The sequence below is a fragment of the Choloepus didactylus genome, chromosome 14, assembly GCF_015220235.1.
Source record: "Choloepus didactylus isolate mChoDid1 chromosome 14, mChoDid1.pri, whole genome shotgun sequence".
Taxonomy (NCBI): Eukaryota; Metazoa; Chordata; class Mammalia; order Pilosa; family Megalonychidae; genus Choloepus; species Choloepus didactylus.
Window position 1 is genome coordinate 75938635 of NC_051320.1, and position 19243 is coordinate 75957877.

At 37.7% G+C, this 19243-nt stretch overlaps 1 protein-coding gene across 6 annotated transcripts in view; it reads right to left on the reverse strand.

Annotated features, from left to right (window-relative positions):
* The window catches only part of TAF2 (TATA-box binding protein associated factor 2), a 177290-nt gene that overhangs the window by 146898 nt on the left and 11149 nt on the right, over positions 1-19243 (reverse strand). For all 6 annotated transcript variants that reach the window (XM_037802780.1, XM_037802784.1, XM_037802782.1 and 3 more), the window contains exon 3: positions 10632-10792. In XM_037802780.1, coding sequence (XP_037658708.1) covers positions 10632-10792 — 161 coding nt within the window. The remainder of the gene's footprint in view (positions 1-10631; positions 10793-19243) is intronic.

Here is a 19243-nt window from a genome sequence, read left to right on the forward strand (position 1 = left end):
AGACCTCAATATAAAAGACAGTACCATAAAACTCCTAAAAGATAATGTAGGGAAACATCTTCAAGACCTTGTATGAGACGGCCACTTCCTAGACCTTACATCCAAAGCATAAGCAACAAAAGAAAAAACAGATAAATGGAAACTCTTCAAGCTTAGAAGTTTCTGTACTCAAAGGAATTTCTCAAAAAGGTTAAGAGGCAGCCAACTCAATGGGAAAAAATTTTTGGAAACCATGTATCTGACAAAAGACTGATATCTTGCATATATAAAGAAATCCTACAACTCAATGACAATAGTCCAGACAGCCCAATTATAAAATGGGCAAAAGATATGAAAAGACAGTTCTCTGAAGAGGAAATACAAATGGCCAAAAAACACATGAAAAAATGTTCAGCTTCACTAGCTATTAGAGAGATGCAAATTAAGACCACAATAAGATACCATCTCACACCGATTAGAATGGCTGCCATTAAAGAAACAGGAAACTACAAATGCTGGAGAGGATGTAGAGAAATTGGAACTCTTATTCATTGTTGGTGGGAATGTATAATGGTTCAGCAACTCTGGAAGTCAGTCTGGCAGTTCCTTAGAAAACTAGATATAGAGTTGCCCTTCGATCCAGCAATTGCACTTCTCAGTATATACCTGGAAGATCTGAAAGCAGTGACACAAACAGGTATCTGCATGCCAATGTTCATAGCAGCATTATTCACAACTGCCAAGAGATGGAAACAACCCAAATGTCCTTCAGCAGATGAGTGGATAAATAAAATGTACATGATGGAATACTACATGGCAGTAAGAAGGAATGATGTTGTGAAACATGACAACACGGATGGACCTTGAAGACATAATGCTGAGCGAAACAAGCCAGGCACAAAAAGAGAAATATTATATGCTACCACTAATGTGAACACTGAAAAACGTAAAATAAATGGTTATAATGTAGAATGCAAAAAAAAAAAAAAAAAAAAAGACAGTGGTTCTCAAGCTTTAGCCTACATCAGAATCACCTGGCAGTCTTGTTAAAACACAAATTGCATTATCCTAGCCCCAGAGATTCTGATTCAGTAACTCTGGGGTGATGTATGGGAATCTGCACAAATTCGCAGGTGATGCTGATGATGCTTGACTGGGGATCACACTTTGAGAACTGCTGCCCTTAAGGCAGTATTAATTATCTAGTTAAAAAAATATATTTAAAAAATATTTAACTATCTCGTTAAAATGTAATCTCGGTTAAAAGAGTTTATGATGGAGGCGGGGCAAGATGGCAGACTGGTGAGCTGTATGTTTTAGTTACTCCTCCAGGAAAGTAGGTAAAAAGCCAGGAACTGCGTGGACTGGACACCACAGAGCAATCTGTCTTTGGGCATACTTCATACAACACTCATGAAAACGTGGAACTGCTGAGATCAGCGAAATCTGTAAGTTTTTGCGGCCAGGGGACCCGCGCCCCTCCCTGCCAGGCTCAGTCCCGGGGGAGGAGGGGCTGTCAGCTCCAGGAAGGAGAAGGGAGAATTGCAGTGGCTGCTCTTATCGGAAACTCATTCTACTGATTCAAACTCCAACCATAGATAGACTGAGACCAGACACCAGAGACTCTGAGAGCAGCCAGCCCAGCAGAGAGGAGACAGACATAGAAAAAAAACAACACGAAAAACTCCAAAATAAAAGCAGAGGATTTTTCGAGTTCTGGTGAACACAGAAAGGGGAAGGGCGGAGATCAGGCCTTGAGGCGCATATGCAAATCCCGAAGCAAGGCTGATCTCTCTGCCCTGTGAACCTTTCCTTAATGGCCCTGGTTGCTTTGTCTATTAGCATTTCAATAACCCATTAGATCTCTGAGGAGGGCCGTTTTTTTTTTGTTTTTTTTTTTTTTTTTAAATCCTTTTTGCTTTTTCTAAAACAATTACTCTAAGAAGCTCAATACAGAAAGCTTCAAAGAATTGAAATTTGGGCACGTCAAGTCAAGAGCAGAACTAAGAGAGCTCTGAGACAAAAGGCAATAATCCAGTGGCTGAGAAAATTCACTAAACAACACAACTTCCCAAGAAAAGGGGGGTGTCCGCTCACAGCCACCATCCTGGTGGACAGGAAACACTCCTGCCCATCGCCAGCCCCATAGCCCAGAGCTGCCCCAGACAACCCAGTGTGACGGAAGTGCTTCAAATAACAGGCACACACCACAAAACTGGGCGTGGACATCAGCCTTCCCTGCAACCTCAGCTGAATGTCCCAGAGCTGGGAAGGGGGAGCAGTGTGAATTAACAGAGCCCCATTCAGCCATCATTTGAGCAGACTGGGAGCCTCCCAACACAGCCCAGCAGCCCAGAACTGCCCTGGGGGGACGGCACTCACCTGTGACATAGCACAGTCATCCCTCAACAGAGGACCCGGGGTGCACAGCCTGGAAGAGGGGCCCACTTGCAAGTCTCAGGAGCCATACGCCAATACCAAAGACTTGTGGGTCAGTGGCAGAGACAAACTGTGGCAGGACTGAACTGAAGGATTAGACTATTGCAGCAGCTTTAAAACTCTAGGATCATCAGGGAGATTTCATTGTTAGGGCCACCCCCCCTCCCCGACTGCCCAGAAACACGCCCCACATACAGGGCAGGCAACACCAACTACACACGCAAGCTTGGTACACCAATTGGGCCCCACAAGACTCACTCCCCCACTCACCAAAAAGGCTAAGCAGGGGAGATCTGGCTTGTGGAGAACAGGTGGCTCGTGGACGCCACCTGCTGGTTAGTTAGAGAAAGTGTACTCCACGAAGCTGTAGATCTGATAAATTAGAGATAAGGACTTCAATTGGTCTACAAACCCTAAAAGAACCCTATCAAGTTCAGCAAATGCCACGAAGCCAAAAACAACAGAAAATTATAAAGCATATGAAAAAACCAGACGATATGGATAACCCAAGCCCAAGCACCCAAATCAAAAGACCAGAAGAGACACACCACCTAGAGCAGCTACTCAAAGAACTAAAGATGAACAATGAGACCCTAGTACGGGATATGAAGGAAATCAAGAAGACCCTAGAAGAGCATAAAGAAGACATTGCAAGACTAAATAAAAAAATGGATGATCTTATGGAAATTAAAGAAACTGTTGACCAAATTAAAAAGATTCTGGACACTCATAGTACAAGACTAGAGGAAGTTGAACAACAAATCAGTGACCTGGAAGATGACAGAATGGAAAATGAAAGCATAAAAGAAAGAATGGGGAAAAAAATTGAAAAACTCGAAATGGACCTCAGGGATATGATAGATAATATGAAACGTCCGAATATAAGACTCATTGGTGTCCCAGAAGGGGAAGAAAAGGGTAAAGGTCTAGGAAGAGTATTCAAGGAAATTGTTGAGGAAAACTTCCCAAATCTTCTAAACAACATAAATACACAAATCATAAATGCTCAGCGAACTCCAAATAGAATAAATCCAAAAAAACCCACTCCGAGACATATACTGATCACACTGTCAAACATAGAAGAGAAGGAGCAAGTTCTGAAAGCAGCAAGAGAAAAGCAATTCACCACATACAAAGGAAACAGCATAAGACTAAGTAGTGACTACTCAGCAGCCACCATGGAGGCAAGAAGGCAGTGGCACGATATATTTAAAATTCTGAGTGAGAGGAATTTCCAGCCAAGAATACTTTATCCAGCAAAGCTCTCCTTCAAATTTGAGGGAGAGCTTAAATTTTTCACAAACAAAGAAATGCTGAGAGAATTTGCTAACAAGAGACCTGCCCTACTGGAGATACTAAAGGGAGCCCTACAGACAGAGAAACAAAGACAGGACAGAGAGACCTGGAGAAAGGTTCAGTACTAAAGAGATTCGGTATGGGTACAATAAAGGATATTAATAGAGAGAGGGAAAAATATGGCAAACATAATCCAAAGGATAAGATGGCCGATTCAAGAAATGCCTTCACGGTTTTAACGTTGAATGTAAATGGATTAAACTCCCCAATTAAAAGATATAGATTCGCAGAATGGATCAAAAAAACTGAACCATCAATATGTTGCATACAAGAGACTCATCTTAGACACAGGGACACAAAGAAACTGAAAGTGAAAGGATGGAAAAAAATATTTCATGCAAGCTACAGCCAAAAGAAAGCAGGTGTAGCAATATTAATCTCAGATAAAATAGACTTCAAATGCAGGGATGTTTTGAGAGACAAAGAAGGCCACTACATACTAATAAAAGGGGCAATTCAGCAAGAAGAAATAACAATCGTAAATGTCTATGCACCCAATCAAGGTGCCACAAAATACATGAGAGAAACATTGGCAAAACTAAAGGAAGCAATTGATGTTTCCACAATAATTGTGGGAGACTTCAACACATCACTCTCTCCTATAGATAGATCAACCAGACAGAAGACCAATAAGGAAATTGAAAACCTAAACAATCTGATAAATGAATTAGATTTAACAGACATCTACAGGACATTACATCCCAAATCACCAGGATACACATACTTTTCTAGTGCTCACGGAACTTTCTCCAGAATAGATCATATGCTGGGACATAAAACAAGCCTCAATAAATTTAAAAAGATTGAAATTATTCAAAGCACATTCTCTGACCACAATGGAATACAATTAGAAGTCAATAACCATCAGAGACTTAGAAAATTCACAAATACCTGGAGGTTAAACAACACACTCCTAAACAATCAGTGGGTTAAAGAAGAAATAGCAAGAGAAATTGCTAAATATATAGAGATGAATGAAAATGAGAACACAACATACCAAAACCTATGGGATGCAGCAAAAGCAGTGCTAAGGGGGAAATTTATAGCACTAAACGCATATATTAAAAAGGAAGAAAGAGCCAAAATCAAAGAACTAATGGATCAACTGAAGAAGCTAGAAAATGAACAGCAAACCAATCCTAAACCAGGTAGAAGAAAAGAAATAACAAGGATTAAAGCAGAAATAAATGATATAGAGAACAAAAAAACAATAGAAAGGATAAATATCACCAAAAGTTGGTTCTTTGAGAAGATCAACAAGATTGACAAGCCCCTAGCTAGACTGACAAAATCAAAAAGAGAGAAGACCCATATAAACAAAATAATGAATGAAAAAGGTGACATAACTGCAGATCCTGAAGAAATTAAAAAAATTATAAGAGGATATTATGAACAACTGTATGGCAACAAACTGGATAATGTAGAAGAAATGGACAATTTCCTGGAAACATATGAACAACCTAGACTGACCAGAGAAGAAATAGAAGACCTCAACCAACCCATCACAAGCAAAGAGATCCAATCAGTCATCAAAAATCTTCCCACAAATAAATGCCCAGGGCCAGATGGCTTCACAGGGGAATTCTACCAAACTTTCCAGAAAGAACTGACACCAATCTTACTCAAACTCTTTCAAAACATTGAAAAAAATGGAACACTACCTAACTCATTTTATGAAGCTAACATCAATCTAATACCAAAACCAGGCAAAGATGCTACAAAAAAGGAAAAACTACCGGCCAATCTCCCTAATGAATATAGATGCAAAAATCCTCAACAAAATACTTGCAAATCGAATCCAAAGACACATTAAAAAAATCATACACCATGACCAAGTGGGGTTCATTCCAGGCATGCAAGGATGGTTCAACATAAGAAAAACAATCAATGTATTACAACACATTAAAAACTCGAAAGGGAAAAATCAATTGATCATCTCAATAGATGCTGAAAAAGCATTTGACAAAATCCAACATCCCTTTTTGATAAAAACACTTCAAAAGGTAGGAATTGAAGGAAACTTCCTCAACATGATAAAGAGCATATATGAAAAACCCACAGCCAGCATAGTACTCAATGGTGAGAGACTGAAAGCCTTCCCTCTAAGATCAGGAACAAGACAAGGATGCCCGCTGTCACCACTGTTATTCAACATTGTTCTGGAAGTGCTAGCCAGGGCAATCCGGCAAGACAAAGAAATAAAAGGCATCCAAATTGGAAAAGAAGAAGTAAAACTGTCATTGTTTGCAGATATGATCTTATATCTAGAAAACCCTGAGAAATCGACGATACACCTACTAGAGCTAATAAACAAATTTAGCAAAGTAGCAGGATACAAGATTAATGCACATAAGTCAGTAATGTTTCTATATGCTAGAAATGAACAAACTGAAGAGACACTCAAGAAAAAGATACCATTTTCAACAGCAACTAAAAAAATCAAGTACCTAGGAATAAACTTAACCAAAGATGTAAAAGACCTATACAAAGAAAACTACATAACTCTACTAAAAGAAATAGAAGGGGACCTTAAAAGATGGAAAAATATTCCATGTTCATGGATAGGAAGGCTAAATGTCATTAAGATGTCAATTCTACCCAAACTCATCTACAGATTCAATGCAATCCCAATCAAAATTCCAACAACCTACTTTGCAGACTTGGAAAAGCTAGTTATCAAATTTATTTGGAAAGGGAAGATGCCTCGAATTGCTAAAGACACTCTAAAAACGAAAAACGAAGTGGGTGGACTTACACTCCCTGACTTTGAAGCTTATTATAAAGCCACAGTTGCCAAAACAGCATGGTACTGGCACAAAGATACACATATAGATCAATGGAATCGAATTGAGAATTCAGAGATAGACCCTCAGATCTATGGCCGACTGATCTTTGATAAGGCCCCCAAAGTCACCGAACTGAGCCATAATGGTCTTTTCAACAAATGGGGCTGGGAGAGTTGGATATCCATATCCAAAAGAATGAAAGAGGACCCCTACCTCACCCCCTACACAAAAATTAACTCAAAATGGACCAAAGATCTCAATATAAAAGAAAGTACCATAAAACTCCTAGAAGATAATGTAGGAAAACATCTTCAAGACCTTGTATTAGGAGGCCACTTCCTAGACTTTACACCCAAAGCACAAGCAACAAAAGAGAAAATAGATAAATGGGAACTCCTCAAGCTTAGAAGTTTCTGCACCTCAAAGGAATTTCTCAAAAAGGTAAAGAGGCAGCCAACTCAATGGGAAAAAATTTTTGGAAACCATGTATCTGACAAAAGACTGATATCTTGCATATACAAAGAAATCCTACAACTCAATGACAATAGTACAGACAGCCCAATTATAAAATGGGCAAAAGATATGAAAAGACAGTTCTCTGAAGAGGAAATACAAATGGCCAAGAAACACATGAAAAAATGTTCAGCTTCACTAGCTATTAGAGAGATGCAAATTAAGACCACAATGAGATACCATCTAACACCGGTTAGAATGGCTGCCATTAAACAAACAGGAAACTACAAATGCTGGAGGGGATGTGGAGAAATTGGAACTCTTATTCATTGTTGGTGGGACTGTATAATGGTTCAGCCACTCTGGAAGTCAGTCTGGCAGTTCCTTAGAAAACTAGATATAGAGCTACCATTCGATCCAGCGATTGCACTTCTCGGTATATACCCGGAAGATCGGAAAGCAGTGACACGAACAGATATCTGCACGCCAATGTTCATAGCAGCATTATTCACAATTGCCAAGAGATGGAAACAACCCAAATGTCCTTCAACAGATGAGTGGATAAATAAAATGTGGTATATACACACGATGGAATACTACGCGGCAGTAAGAAGGAACGATCTGGTGAAAACATATGACAACATGGATGAACCTTGAAGACATAATGCTGAGCGAAATAAGCCAGGCACAAAAAGAGAAATATTATATGCTACCACTAATGTGAACTTTGAAAAATGTAAAACAAATGGTTTATAATGTAGAATGTAGGGGAACTAGCAGTAGAGAGCAATTAAGGAAGGGGGAACAATAATCCAAGAAGAACAGATAAGCTATTTAACGTTCTGGGGATGCCCAGAAATGACTATGGTCTGTTAATTTCTGATGGATGTAGTAGGAACAAGTTCACTGAAATGTTGCTATATTATGTAACTTTCTTGGGGTAAAGTAGGAACATGTTGGAAGTTAAGCAGTTATCTTAGGTTAGTTGTCTTTTTCTTACTCCCTTGTTAGGGTCTCTTTGAAATGTTCTTTTATTGTATGTTTGTTTTCTTTTTAACTTTTTTTTTTCATACAGTTGATTTAAAAAAGAAGGGAAAATTAAAAAAAAAAAAAAAAAAAAAAAAGAAAGAAAAAAGACAAACAAGGAAAAAAAAAAAAAAAAAAAAGATGTAGTGCCCCCTTGAGGAGCCTGTGGAGAATGCAGGGGTATTTGCCTACCCCACCTTCATGCTTGCTAACATGACCACAGACATAGGGGACTGGTGGTTTGATGGGTTGAGCCCTCTACCATAAGTTTTACCCTTGGGAAGACGGTTGCTGCAAAGGAGAGGCTAGGCCTCCCTGTATTTGTGCCTAAGAGTCTCCTCCTGAATGCCTCTTTGTTGCTCAGATGTGGCCCTCTCTCTCTGGCTAAGCCAACTTGAAAGGTGAAATCACTGCCCTCCCCGCTACGTGGGATCAGACACCCAGGGAAGTGAATCTCCCTGGCAACGTGGAATATGACTCCCGGGGAGGAATGTAGACCCGGCATCGTGGGACGGAGAACATCTTCTTGACCAAAAGGGGGATGTGAAAGGAAATGAAATAAGCTTCAGTGGCAGAGAGATTCCAAAACGAGCCGAGAGATCACTCTGGTGGGCACTCTTACGCACACTTTAGACAACCTTTTTTAGGTTCTAAAGAATTGGGGTAGCTGGTGGTGGATACCTGAAACTATTAAACTACAACCCAGAACCCATGAATCTCGAAGACAGTTGTATAAAAATGTAGCTTATGAGGGGTGACAGTGGGATTGGGAATGCCATAAGGACCAAACTCCACTTTGTCTAGTTTATGGATGGATGTGTAGAAAAGTAGGGGAAGCAAACAAACAGACAAAGGTACCTAGTGTTCTTTTTTACTTCAATTGCTCTTTTTCACTCTAATTATTATTCTTGTTATTTTTGTGTGTGTGCTAATGAAGGTGTCAGGGATTGATTTAGGTGATGAATGTACAACTATGTAATGGTACTGTAAACAATCGAAAGTACAATTTGTTTTGTATGACTGCGTGGTATGTGAATATATCTCAATAAAATGATAAAAAAAAAAAGTAATATAAAAGCTATTCCTAGGATGAGGAAATATTAAAAAAAAAAAAAAAAAAAAAAAAAAAAAAAGTAGGGGAAGCAAACAAACAGACAAAGGTACCCAGTGTTCTTTTTTACTTCAATTGCTCTTTTTCACTCTAATTATTATTCTTGTTATTTTTGTGTGTGTGCTAATGAAGGTGTCAGGGATTGATTTAGGTGATGAATGTACAACTATGTAATGGTACTGTAAACAATCGAAAGTACAATTTGTTTTATATGACTGCGTGGTATGTGAATATATCTCAATAAAATGATGATTAAAAAAAAAAAAAAAAAAAAAAAACACTATATGTGTGTATGTATGTGTATATATGTACACATTCATCCCTGTGTGTGTCTGTGTGTGTACTGCTAGTCAGTAAAAAAAAAAAACCAAGTACTCAATTGTAATTTCAAATTCAAAAGACTCCTATGGCATTGAGATACACTTCTCATTAATTTCTGAACAAAGTATATACTGCAGAAACTTGTTCATCTTTGTGTCAAAATGAATTAAACATAACTTTGAATATTAAAAAAAAAAAAAAAAAAAAAAAAAACAAAAAAAAAAAACAAACAAACAAAAAAAAAAAGAGTTTATGATGAAGTTTTGGCATCCTACTCTAAAACACAGAAGGGATGTAACACAGTGATACCAAAGCTTAAAAAAACAAGTGCCCTCAAGTGCAACTGATAGCTTTTCCAATAGTGCAAATCCTATTGGGGGACCATCAAGTAAGGGACTAAGAGGAGCCATAAGAATGATCAATAATCCTTGATAGCTAAGGAAACAATTCAAAGCAGAAAAACCTACTAGTACAAAAATATTCAGTCAACATGATCCAAAGCTGCAAACTATACAAAAGTCAAACAACTAGAGTATAATCATGCAAACTATACTATAGTGAGTAAATGGAATATTACTTGACCATAAAAATAAAATAGTAAAGCCTATATACATACATGGAAAAGTGGAAACAAAGTATTAAATGAAAAAACTAAAACATAAAACTGATTACAGCTATATACGTGTACTGATTAAATATCAGAAGTAGCCTCAACAGACACAATATTTAGTTGAGGTGAAGGGATTAGATGTTTAATATTAGAAGTTATTTTTATAAATATGATAAAGAAATCAAAATATTTTACAGAATATTTTTAAAGCAGTCTCTGGTCTATAGATTATGGTGACCATCTAACACATTGAAGGTAACTTTCCATATTTATAAAATAAATATTTAAAAAAAAACATAAAGTTCCCAGATATTTCTTTAAAGCTGTAGTCTGAAGAAGGGAAACTTATTACTATATTGGGCAGAACTAGCAAGATCTCTTGAACTAAATGTGCAGAGTAGTAAAAGCCTCAGAAATTATAATTAGGAAAAAAAAGTTGGGACCCTGAACCTAATAATAATTTAAGAAAAATCCACTGAGAAACATCAATCCAATAATGTGAAAAAACATTAATTGTTAGAAATATCAACTTTTAAAGTATATAACTTACTGCTTTGATTCATTGTGACAAACTTCCAAGGTTGGATCATTATAAATAAAAGCGGCTTCTAAATCATTGATCCTTACTCGGTATATTCTACATTGTTTGCTGTTCAACTTGATTCTATTCAAGTTTGTAACTGTAGGAAAAATAGTCAGTTCCACAAAACCCTGTGAAGATAAAGAATAACAAATTTATCATATTTAATATAGATATGTTTTAGAACATATTTGATTTTTACTACTCAAGACATTCTAAACTCAGGATAAAATACCAAATAGATACATACAAACAAGTGCTCTCCAGGTATCCTAATTTCAAATATGTCTGGCCTGGGAATGAATGGATATGAATTATGTGAACTTTAATCATTCTGATGGCTCACATTCACAATCACTGAAAATTAGACCATCTGCTAGAAAAAGGTAAAAAAATTCACTACTCTCTAATATAAGAACTTATAAACATTCTGGAACCAAACAGGGAAGAAGAAGGAAAAAAAAATCACAGAGCAGAAAGAGAATCAAATTCAGGAGGTTGGTGAGTGAAACGACATGACAACAAAAGGGAGAGAAGGAGGCAAAAAAATACATTACACTGAAGCAAACAAGTTTGTACTTCTACTTATGGGAGGTAAATTGGGACACTTTTAACAAGAGCTGCAAGAGATTTTCAAGAAAGCAGGGAAAATCTAATACTACCTCTGAGCATCAGACGCTTCAAACTGGTGGAAGATTTCCTTCCAAGTATTGCACAGGAGGTGCTATATAATCCTAACGTATCAAGGATGAGGTTCACAATCTATTTGAAATATGAACTTAAGAAATGTGAGAGAGATAAATACACAGAAAGCCTACCACCCTCTTGTATTGATTCAAATGGGAAAGACAGAGGAAATATGGAATCTATATCCAGTGATTCTAATACACTGGGTTGAAAATGATGTACTCAAACACAATATGGGAGGGCATGAAACAGCAACATTTCAGGAGCTGCAAAGTGAACAGGAAAATTTCAGAGGCTGCAAAAGGAATATCTGTGATGAAATTCAGGCAGTAACCAGAGTACTAGATTATAACAATTACAATGGCTACTATTTAATGAGCACTACTATATGCCTATATCAGATATTACACTAGATACTCAATCCTCAGAAAAGCTCAAAAAGATAAGTAGTACTCTATACTTTTTAAAGATAAGTTAGCAATAAGGATAAGAAAATTGTTTCATTAGTAAGTGGAGAACTGAGGCTCAAATTCCCATTTAAATGATTCCAAAGTCCATGCCCTTTCCACTATACCATAATGCCTTTCAGTCCGAGGCTTTTAAATAATATGCACAAAGTTTTCTTAGATGACATTCAATCCAACTGCTCAACAGACTAGGGATTCTACAGAAACTTCACCCCAACTCCCAAATAAGAAAGCCACACATCCCAAAAAGAGATCTTCTGTGCAGACTGTGTGGTAACAAATGAGAAGAGGAAGAGCAAAGGCCCAAAATGTTGATGAAAGCTCTGTATTTAAAGGTCTATACTGTGAGCAACTGTAGGGAGGAAGACCAAAATTCTCCTTAATGAGCATATCATCAGACATACAATGGCCAACCTAAATAAATGAGCTTGAATCTGCTGCAAGAAAGAAAGCAGAACCAAGACAACGTAAACACTGAATTAGAGAGTGATGCCATCAACATGGCAATGTAAGACATCCCCTGGAAAAGCTCCCTCAGAAACAACAAATAAAAGGACAAATCTCACTTGCTTGGAACTCTGGAGGATGTCAGAGGATGTAGAAGGACTCCAGAATGCTGAATCAAATAAGAAGAAAAAAACCCCTCCCCTCACTTGTTCCCACGCAGTTTAGGAGTTGCACAGAGGCAGCACAAACCAGGTCCCTCCTGCTGTGGATGCAGACCATAGTCGTGCACAGCAGTGAATTATAAGCCCACGCATATGTAGGCACAGGGACCCAAGTCCTCAGAGACCCAGTATGGAACACAAGTGGCTGAGGAGTGCCACATTCAAAAGTGCCCTAAGGGGGTGAACTCAAACATTTGTTTGGAAATGGACAGGGGTGTTGGTAGCATGTTGTGAGAATAGCTAACAGTGCTGAAAGGTGTGTGAAGGTGGTGGAAAGGGTAAGCTTTTTTTTTCCTTCTGGTGACATACCTTACGTACGTCATCAGAAGGAAAGTTGGAGGTTAAAAGATGGGAATGTATAAAATAGTGAATCTTGTGGTGGACTATGTCTATGTTTAACTATACAAATATTAGAAATCTCACGAACTAGAACAAATGTATGACACTATAACTAGAAGTTAATAATAGAGAGTCATATAGGAAAAAATATATACCTATTGCAAACTATATACTACAGTTAGTAGTATTTTAATATTCTTGCCTCAACAATAACAAATGTACTATACCAAAACTAAGAATCAATAATGTAGTGGGGGATGGTTAGAGGTATGGGAGGATTTGAGTTTCCTGTTTTTTGTCTTTATTTCTCTCCTGGAGCAATGAAAATGTTCTAAAAATTGAAAAAAAAAATTGTGGTGATGGATGCACAGCTGTTATGATGGTACCATGGGCAACTGATTGTACACTTTGGATCTTTCGATAGTTGTATGGTATGTGAACAATCTCAATAAAAAAATAAAAAAATTTTTTAACAAAAGTGCCCTAAGGGGAAAAAAAGACAGGGGCAGAACTGTTAGCAAGAGGTGCACACACTCAACCCAGTCTCTGATTGCCAGATTTCTGGATTGACTCCACCTGGTTCCCCAGGGTGGGATACACTAAAAGGAAAGTAACCGGAGTTTTTTTTTTAAAAAAAAAAAAAAAAAAAAAAGCCACCTGAGGCAAATAAATAAATAAATAAATAAAGGGGGAGGGAGGGGGCGGACTGAACTGCTATAAGGCAGAATGGGTCACAGAACTGGAAGGTATAAGGAAAAGGGGGCACTAACTGAGGGACAGAATTTAAACAAACATAAGAGCTAAGGAGAAAATTCTGCACAAAAACAAACAGAACACCGTAGTTCTGTTTGGTTCCTTTTTAAAATTTCTCTTTACTTAGACTTTCATATTGTTCGGTCATTGTTTTCTTGATATCCTGAACTTCTTTCTCTGTACCCTCCTTCATCCTACTTAATGGTGAAAGACTGAAAGCTTTCCCTCTAGATCAGGAACAAGATAATCCACTGTCACCACTGTTATTCAATATCATACTGGAAGTTCTTCTCAGAACTATTAGGCAAGAAAAAGAAATAAAAGGCATCCAAATTGGAGAGAAATAAGTAAAACTTTCACTATTTGCAGATGATATGATCCCATATACAGAAAATCCTGAAAAATCCCCAACAAAGCTCCTAGAGCTAAAAAATGAGTTTAGCAAAGTGGCAGGGTACAAGATCAACATGCAAAAACCAGTAGTGCTCCTATACACTAGTAATGAGCAATCAGGAGAAGAAATCAAGGAAAAAAAATTTAATTTCACAATAGCAACTAAAAGAATCAAGTATCTAGGAATAAATCTGAACAAGGATGTAAAGGACTTGCACACAGAGAACTACATAATGTCACTAAAATACAAAATGTCACTAAAAGAAATCAAAGATGATCCAAATAAATGGAAGGACATTCTGTGTTCATGGATTGGAAGACCAAATATCATTAAGATGGCAATGCTACCCAAATAATTTTTAGAGTCACTGCAAACCCAATCAAAATTCCAACAATCTTCTTGGCAGAAATGAAAAAGCCAATCATCAAATTTATATAGAAGGACAAAGGGCCCTGAATAGCTAAAGCCATCTTAAAAAAGAAGAACGAAGTTGGAGGACTCACACTTTCCAATCTTAAAACCTATTACAAAGCCACAGTTATCAAAACACGTTACTGACACAAGGACAGACATACAGACCAATAGAAGAGAATCAAGAGCTCAGAAATCAACCCTCACATTTATGACCAATTGATATTTGAGGAGGTGGCAAAGACCACTTGATTGGGAAAAAACAATGTCTTCAACAAGTGGTGCTGGGAAAACTGGGGTCTCCATTTGCCAAAAAAAGGAGAACCCCTACACCTCACACCATATACAAAAATCAACTCAAAATGGATCAAAGACCTAAACACAAGAGCTAGAACCATCAAACTCCTAGAAGAAAACATAGGGAAGTATCTTCAAGATCTTGTGTCAGGCAATGGTTTCTCAGACTTTTTACCCAAAGCACAAGTAACAAAAGAAAAAAATAGATAAATGGGAACTCATCAAAATGAAAAACTTTTGTGCCTCAGAGGACTTTATCATGAAAGTAAAACGACAACCAACACAATGGAAGAAGATATTTGGAAACCACATGTGATGGTTAGGTTCATGTGTCAGCTTGGCCAGGTGATGGCACCCAGGTGTCTGGTCAAGCAAGCACTGGCCTAACCGTTGCTGTGAGGATGTTTGTGGCTGCTCAAGAAACCAGAAGGCTGGTTTGTTAAATCATCAGTCAACTGGCTGCAGCTGTGACTGATGACATCAACGAAGGGCATGTCTTCCAAAATGAGAATGCAGTCAGCTGGATTTAATCCAATCAGTTGAAGACAGATAGAGGACCTTCACCTCTTCTTAGGCTGACCAGCAGTGTTTCCTGAGCAGTTCATCGAAGTTGCCAGTCTGCTGCCTGAGAAGTTCATTGAACATCTTCATTGGAGTTGTGCCTGCCCTACAGAATCTGGACTCATGCATACACACAGTTGCATAAGACACTTTTATAAATCTTATATTTATAGATACCTCTTGTTGATTCTGTTTCCCTAGAGAACCCTAATACATCACATATCTGATAAAGGATTAATATCCAGAATATACAAAGAAATCCTTCAACGTAACAAGACAAATAACCCAATTAAAAAATGAGCAAAAGTCTTAAAAAGACAGCCCTCCAAAGAAGATAAACAAATGGCCAGAAAGCACATAAAAAGATGCTCAAAATCATCAGCCATCAGAGCAAATGCAAATCAAAACTACAATAAGAAATCATTTCACACCCATTAGAATGGCTGCTATTAAAAAAATGGATATTAACAAGTGTTGGAGAGAATGTGGAGAGAAACAGGTATACTCATTCATTGCTGGTGGGAATGTAAAATGGTGTAGCCGCTATGGAAGACAGTTTGGCAGTTCCTCAGAAAGCTAAGTATAAAATTACCATAAGACCCAGCAATCCCAAGTCCAGGTATATACCCAAAAGAACAGAAAGCAGGGACTTGAACAAATATTTGCACACGAATGTTCACAGTGGCATTATTCACAGTTGCTGAAAGATAGATACAACCCAAGGTGTCCACCAACTGATGAACAGATAAACAAAATGTGATATATACACACACACACACAATGGAATATTATTCAGCATTAAGAAGGAATGAAGTTCTGATTCATGCGACAATTTGGATGTACCTTGAAGACATTATGTTCAGTGAAATAAGCCAGATACAAAAGGACAAATATTGTATGATCTCACTGATATGAAATGACTAGAATAAGCAAACTCAAAGAGTCAGAATCTAGAATACTGGTTATCAGGGGCTGGGCTGAGAGTAGGCAATGGGGAGTTAATGCTTAAATTGTACACAGTTTCTATTTGGCTTGATGGTAAAGTTTTCCTAACGGATATTGGTCATGGTAGCACAACACTGTAAAAGTAATTAACAGCACTAAATTATATATGTGCATGTGGTTAAAAGGGGAAATTTAAGGTTGTGTAAATGTTTCTAAAATGAAAATTAAAAAGAAAAAAAAGCATTGTACAACACAGTGAACCCTATCGTAAACAATGGACTAGAGTTAACAGTACAATTATAAAAATATTCTTTCATGAATTATAACAATTGCACTACACTAATGCAAGGTGTTAATTTGGTGGTATACTGGAACTCTGCATTTTACATATTTTATGCATGATTGTTTGGTAAACCTATAACTTCTCTAATTAAAAAAAGTGAACTAGAGCAGTTCCTCAGAAAATTAAACAGAGAATTACCATATAGCCTGGCAATTACAGTCCTAGGAATATATACAAAAGAACTGAAAGCAGGGACTCAAACAAATATTGTACACTGATGTTCATGGCATTATTCACAATAGCCAAAAGGTGGAAACAGCCCAAGTTTCCAACAACAGATACACATATAAACAAAATATAGTATATTCATGTAATGGAATACCATTCACCCATGAAAAGGAATAAAGTTCTGATACATACCATGACATGGATGAACCCTGAAAACATTATGCTAAGCGAAATAAGCCTGACACAAAAGGACAAATATTGTATGATTCCACTTGACAATCTAAACTAAGCAAATTCATAGAGACAGAGAGGTTACCATGGACTAGGAAGGGGGTAGGGAAGAAACAGGGAATGGGGAATGGGGAGATATTGCTTAATGAGTACAGAGTGATGAAAAAGTTTTGGTAATGGATGGTGCTGATGGTGGCACAACATTGTTAATGTAATTAATGCTACTGAATTGTAAACCAAAAATGGTTAAAATGGCAAATTTTATGTTATATATACATGAGCACAACAAAAAAACAGTAAATTAAAATATGTCTCCGAATATCTTATTGAAGAACAATTGGCAGTTCATAGCAGAAACATGGTAGTTATATTTCAATACCTTTCGTAGTTTGTGGAATAAATGAAAGCTTAAATTAACTGTTCAATAAATACAGTTTATTTTAAAATGTGTGTTCACTCCTTTTTTTGGGGGGGGAGGGGGATTGGAGACAGAGTGTCATCTATAAAGTCCAGGATAAAAGAATCACTACAGACAGATTGCAACAGAAAGTACACAAAAATTTGTTTGCCAAGAGTAAAGCATTTCTTACAGAAATGGCCCCTAAACAAGATTTATTCCTGTTGGTGTAAGCCAGTTAAATTTTCATCTTTTCTCTAACTAAAGGTTGTGGTTATAGAAAGAAAATATTAGGAAAAGTGCTGTCAACGGCTAGTTACACATGGGATGTAAGAGTAGGATTTGGCTTTCTAATCTAAGGTTAACAATAACAAAATAGTGAATGGAGTGCATTTCGTAAAGATGGGGAAAGACCAGTGCTCTCGTATCATCAGGTCTCTGGTACCATCTAGAGCCCTAACCTAATAACTGCTCACAACATTCAGACCCATTAAACTCCACAAGCCTCCAATCCCCATCATCCTAAGCCACTGGCATAACTGTAAGCCCCCCAGGTCAGTTTACCTCACCTACATTAGTCTCCTTCTTGTTCCTTGCTCCCTGCCCCCACTTCACAACTGACCATCCTCCCAGAACCCTCATTCCATTTTAAATATTATTCCTTGTATCTTCCAACCTTTTCAAACACTCCCTCAACCCCTTCTAGCCTTAAAGGAAATGTCTCCTGAATCTCTTTTGACTGGAAGCTACTTCTTTTCCCATTCTCTGTAAATTTGGGTGGGGGGAAAAAGGCATTTGCTTATTTTCCATTGCTACCTCTAGATCATTCACAGATTGTATATAGCATACGCTAAAAAGCCAGGGCTGTATAGTATAGCAGTTAAATTCACAGGTTCTGAAGCTACAGTGTCTGCATCCTAACTCTACCACTCAGTAGCTGTATGATCTTGGGCTAGTTACTCTAGCTTTCTGTGCCTTGTCCTCACTTGCAAAACAAGAATAATGGCATTACCTGCCTTTCAGTTATAATGATAGTTAAGCCATTTAATACATGGAAAGCTGGCATCTAGTAGATGTCTAATAAATATTTTCATTTTCTTTTCTACTTCTTTTCCTTTGTATTCATGCTATACAGATACACCATCCCCTATTTCTTGTTATCTACATCTACCAAATTCTCCAACATTCATTGAAGGCTCATATTTTAATTCATCTCTGCCATCACTCTAAGGGACTTTAATGTACACATATCTGATGTACCCAATAACGCTACCTCAAAATTCCCTGACCTCAATTCCTACAATCTTTGCCTCCTTTCCATTCCAGGAGTTAAGTTTACACTCTGAAAGACCCTCATCACTGCTCAGAATTGCTCCAATACTGAAATTTTAAACTTGAAATGTCAAAAATGCTTATCCTTCTGCCTCTCTCATTACTTTTCTCCTAGTCCTCCTATTTCAGCCACTAAAATTCTCCTGTTCCTTGTCTACCCTGGTTTGTCACCACAATCCTTCATGGTACTTCTCCGGCTATTTTTTTCTCCATTCAGTTTAGACCCTCAAATTTAACATTGTTCTGTTAACTATCAATTCTCTCGCCCATCTGTTTCATGCACCATCTTTCCCTCCTGTTTAAGAATGATCCTTCCACTGGTCTAGAGGCCATTCTTGGCATAATCCAGAAATCCCATTCTATTAATTACCTTCTTCTATAATTATAATCTCTCCTCTCTGTTGTGGGGAACCAAGCTTTTCATGTCACTTAGACCATGTCCGGGGTGGTGGCCTGGAACGCTGGGCCACAAGCCTGCATGGAACACCATGTAGGCACGCCTTGTAAAGATGTGTGTCTTGTGACTATGACAGCAGCATTAACCATTGACCCCAGATTGTTCCTTCTCATCTGCAGCAGGCTGTAAAGA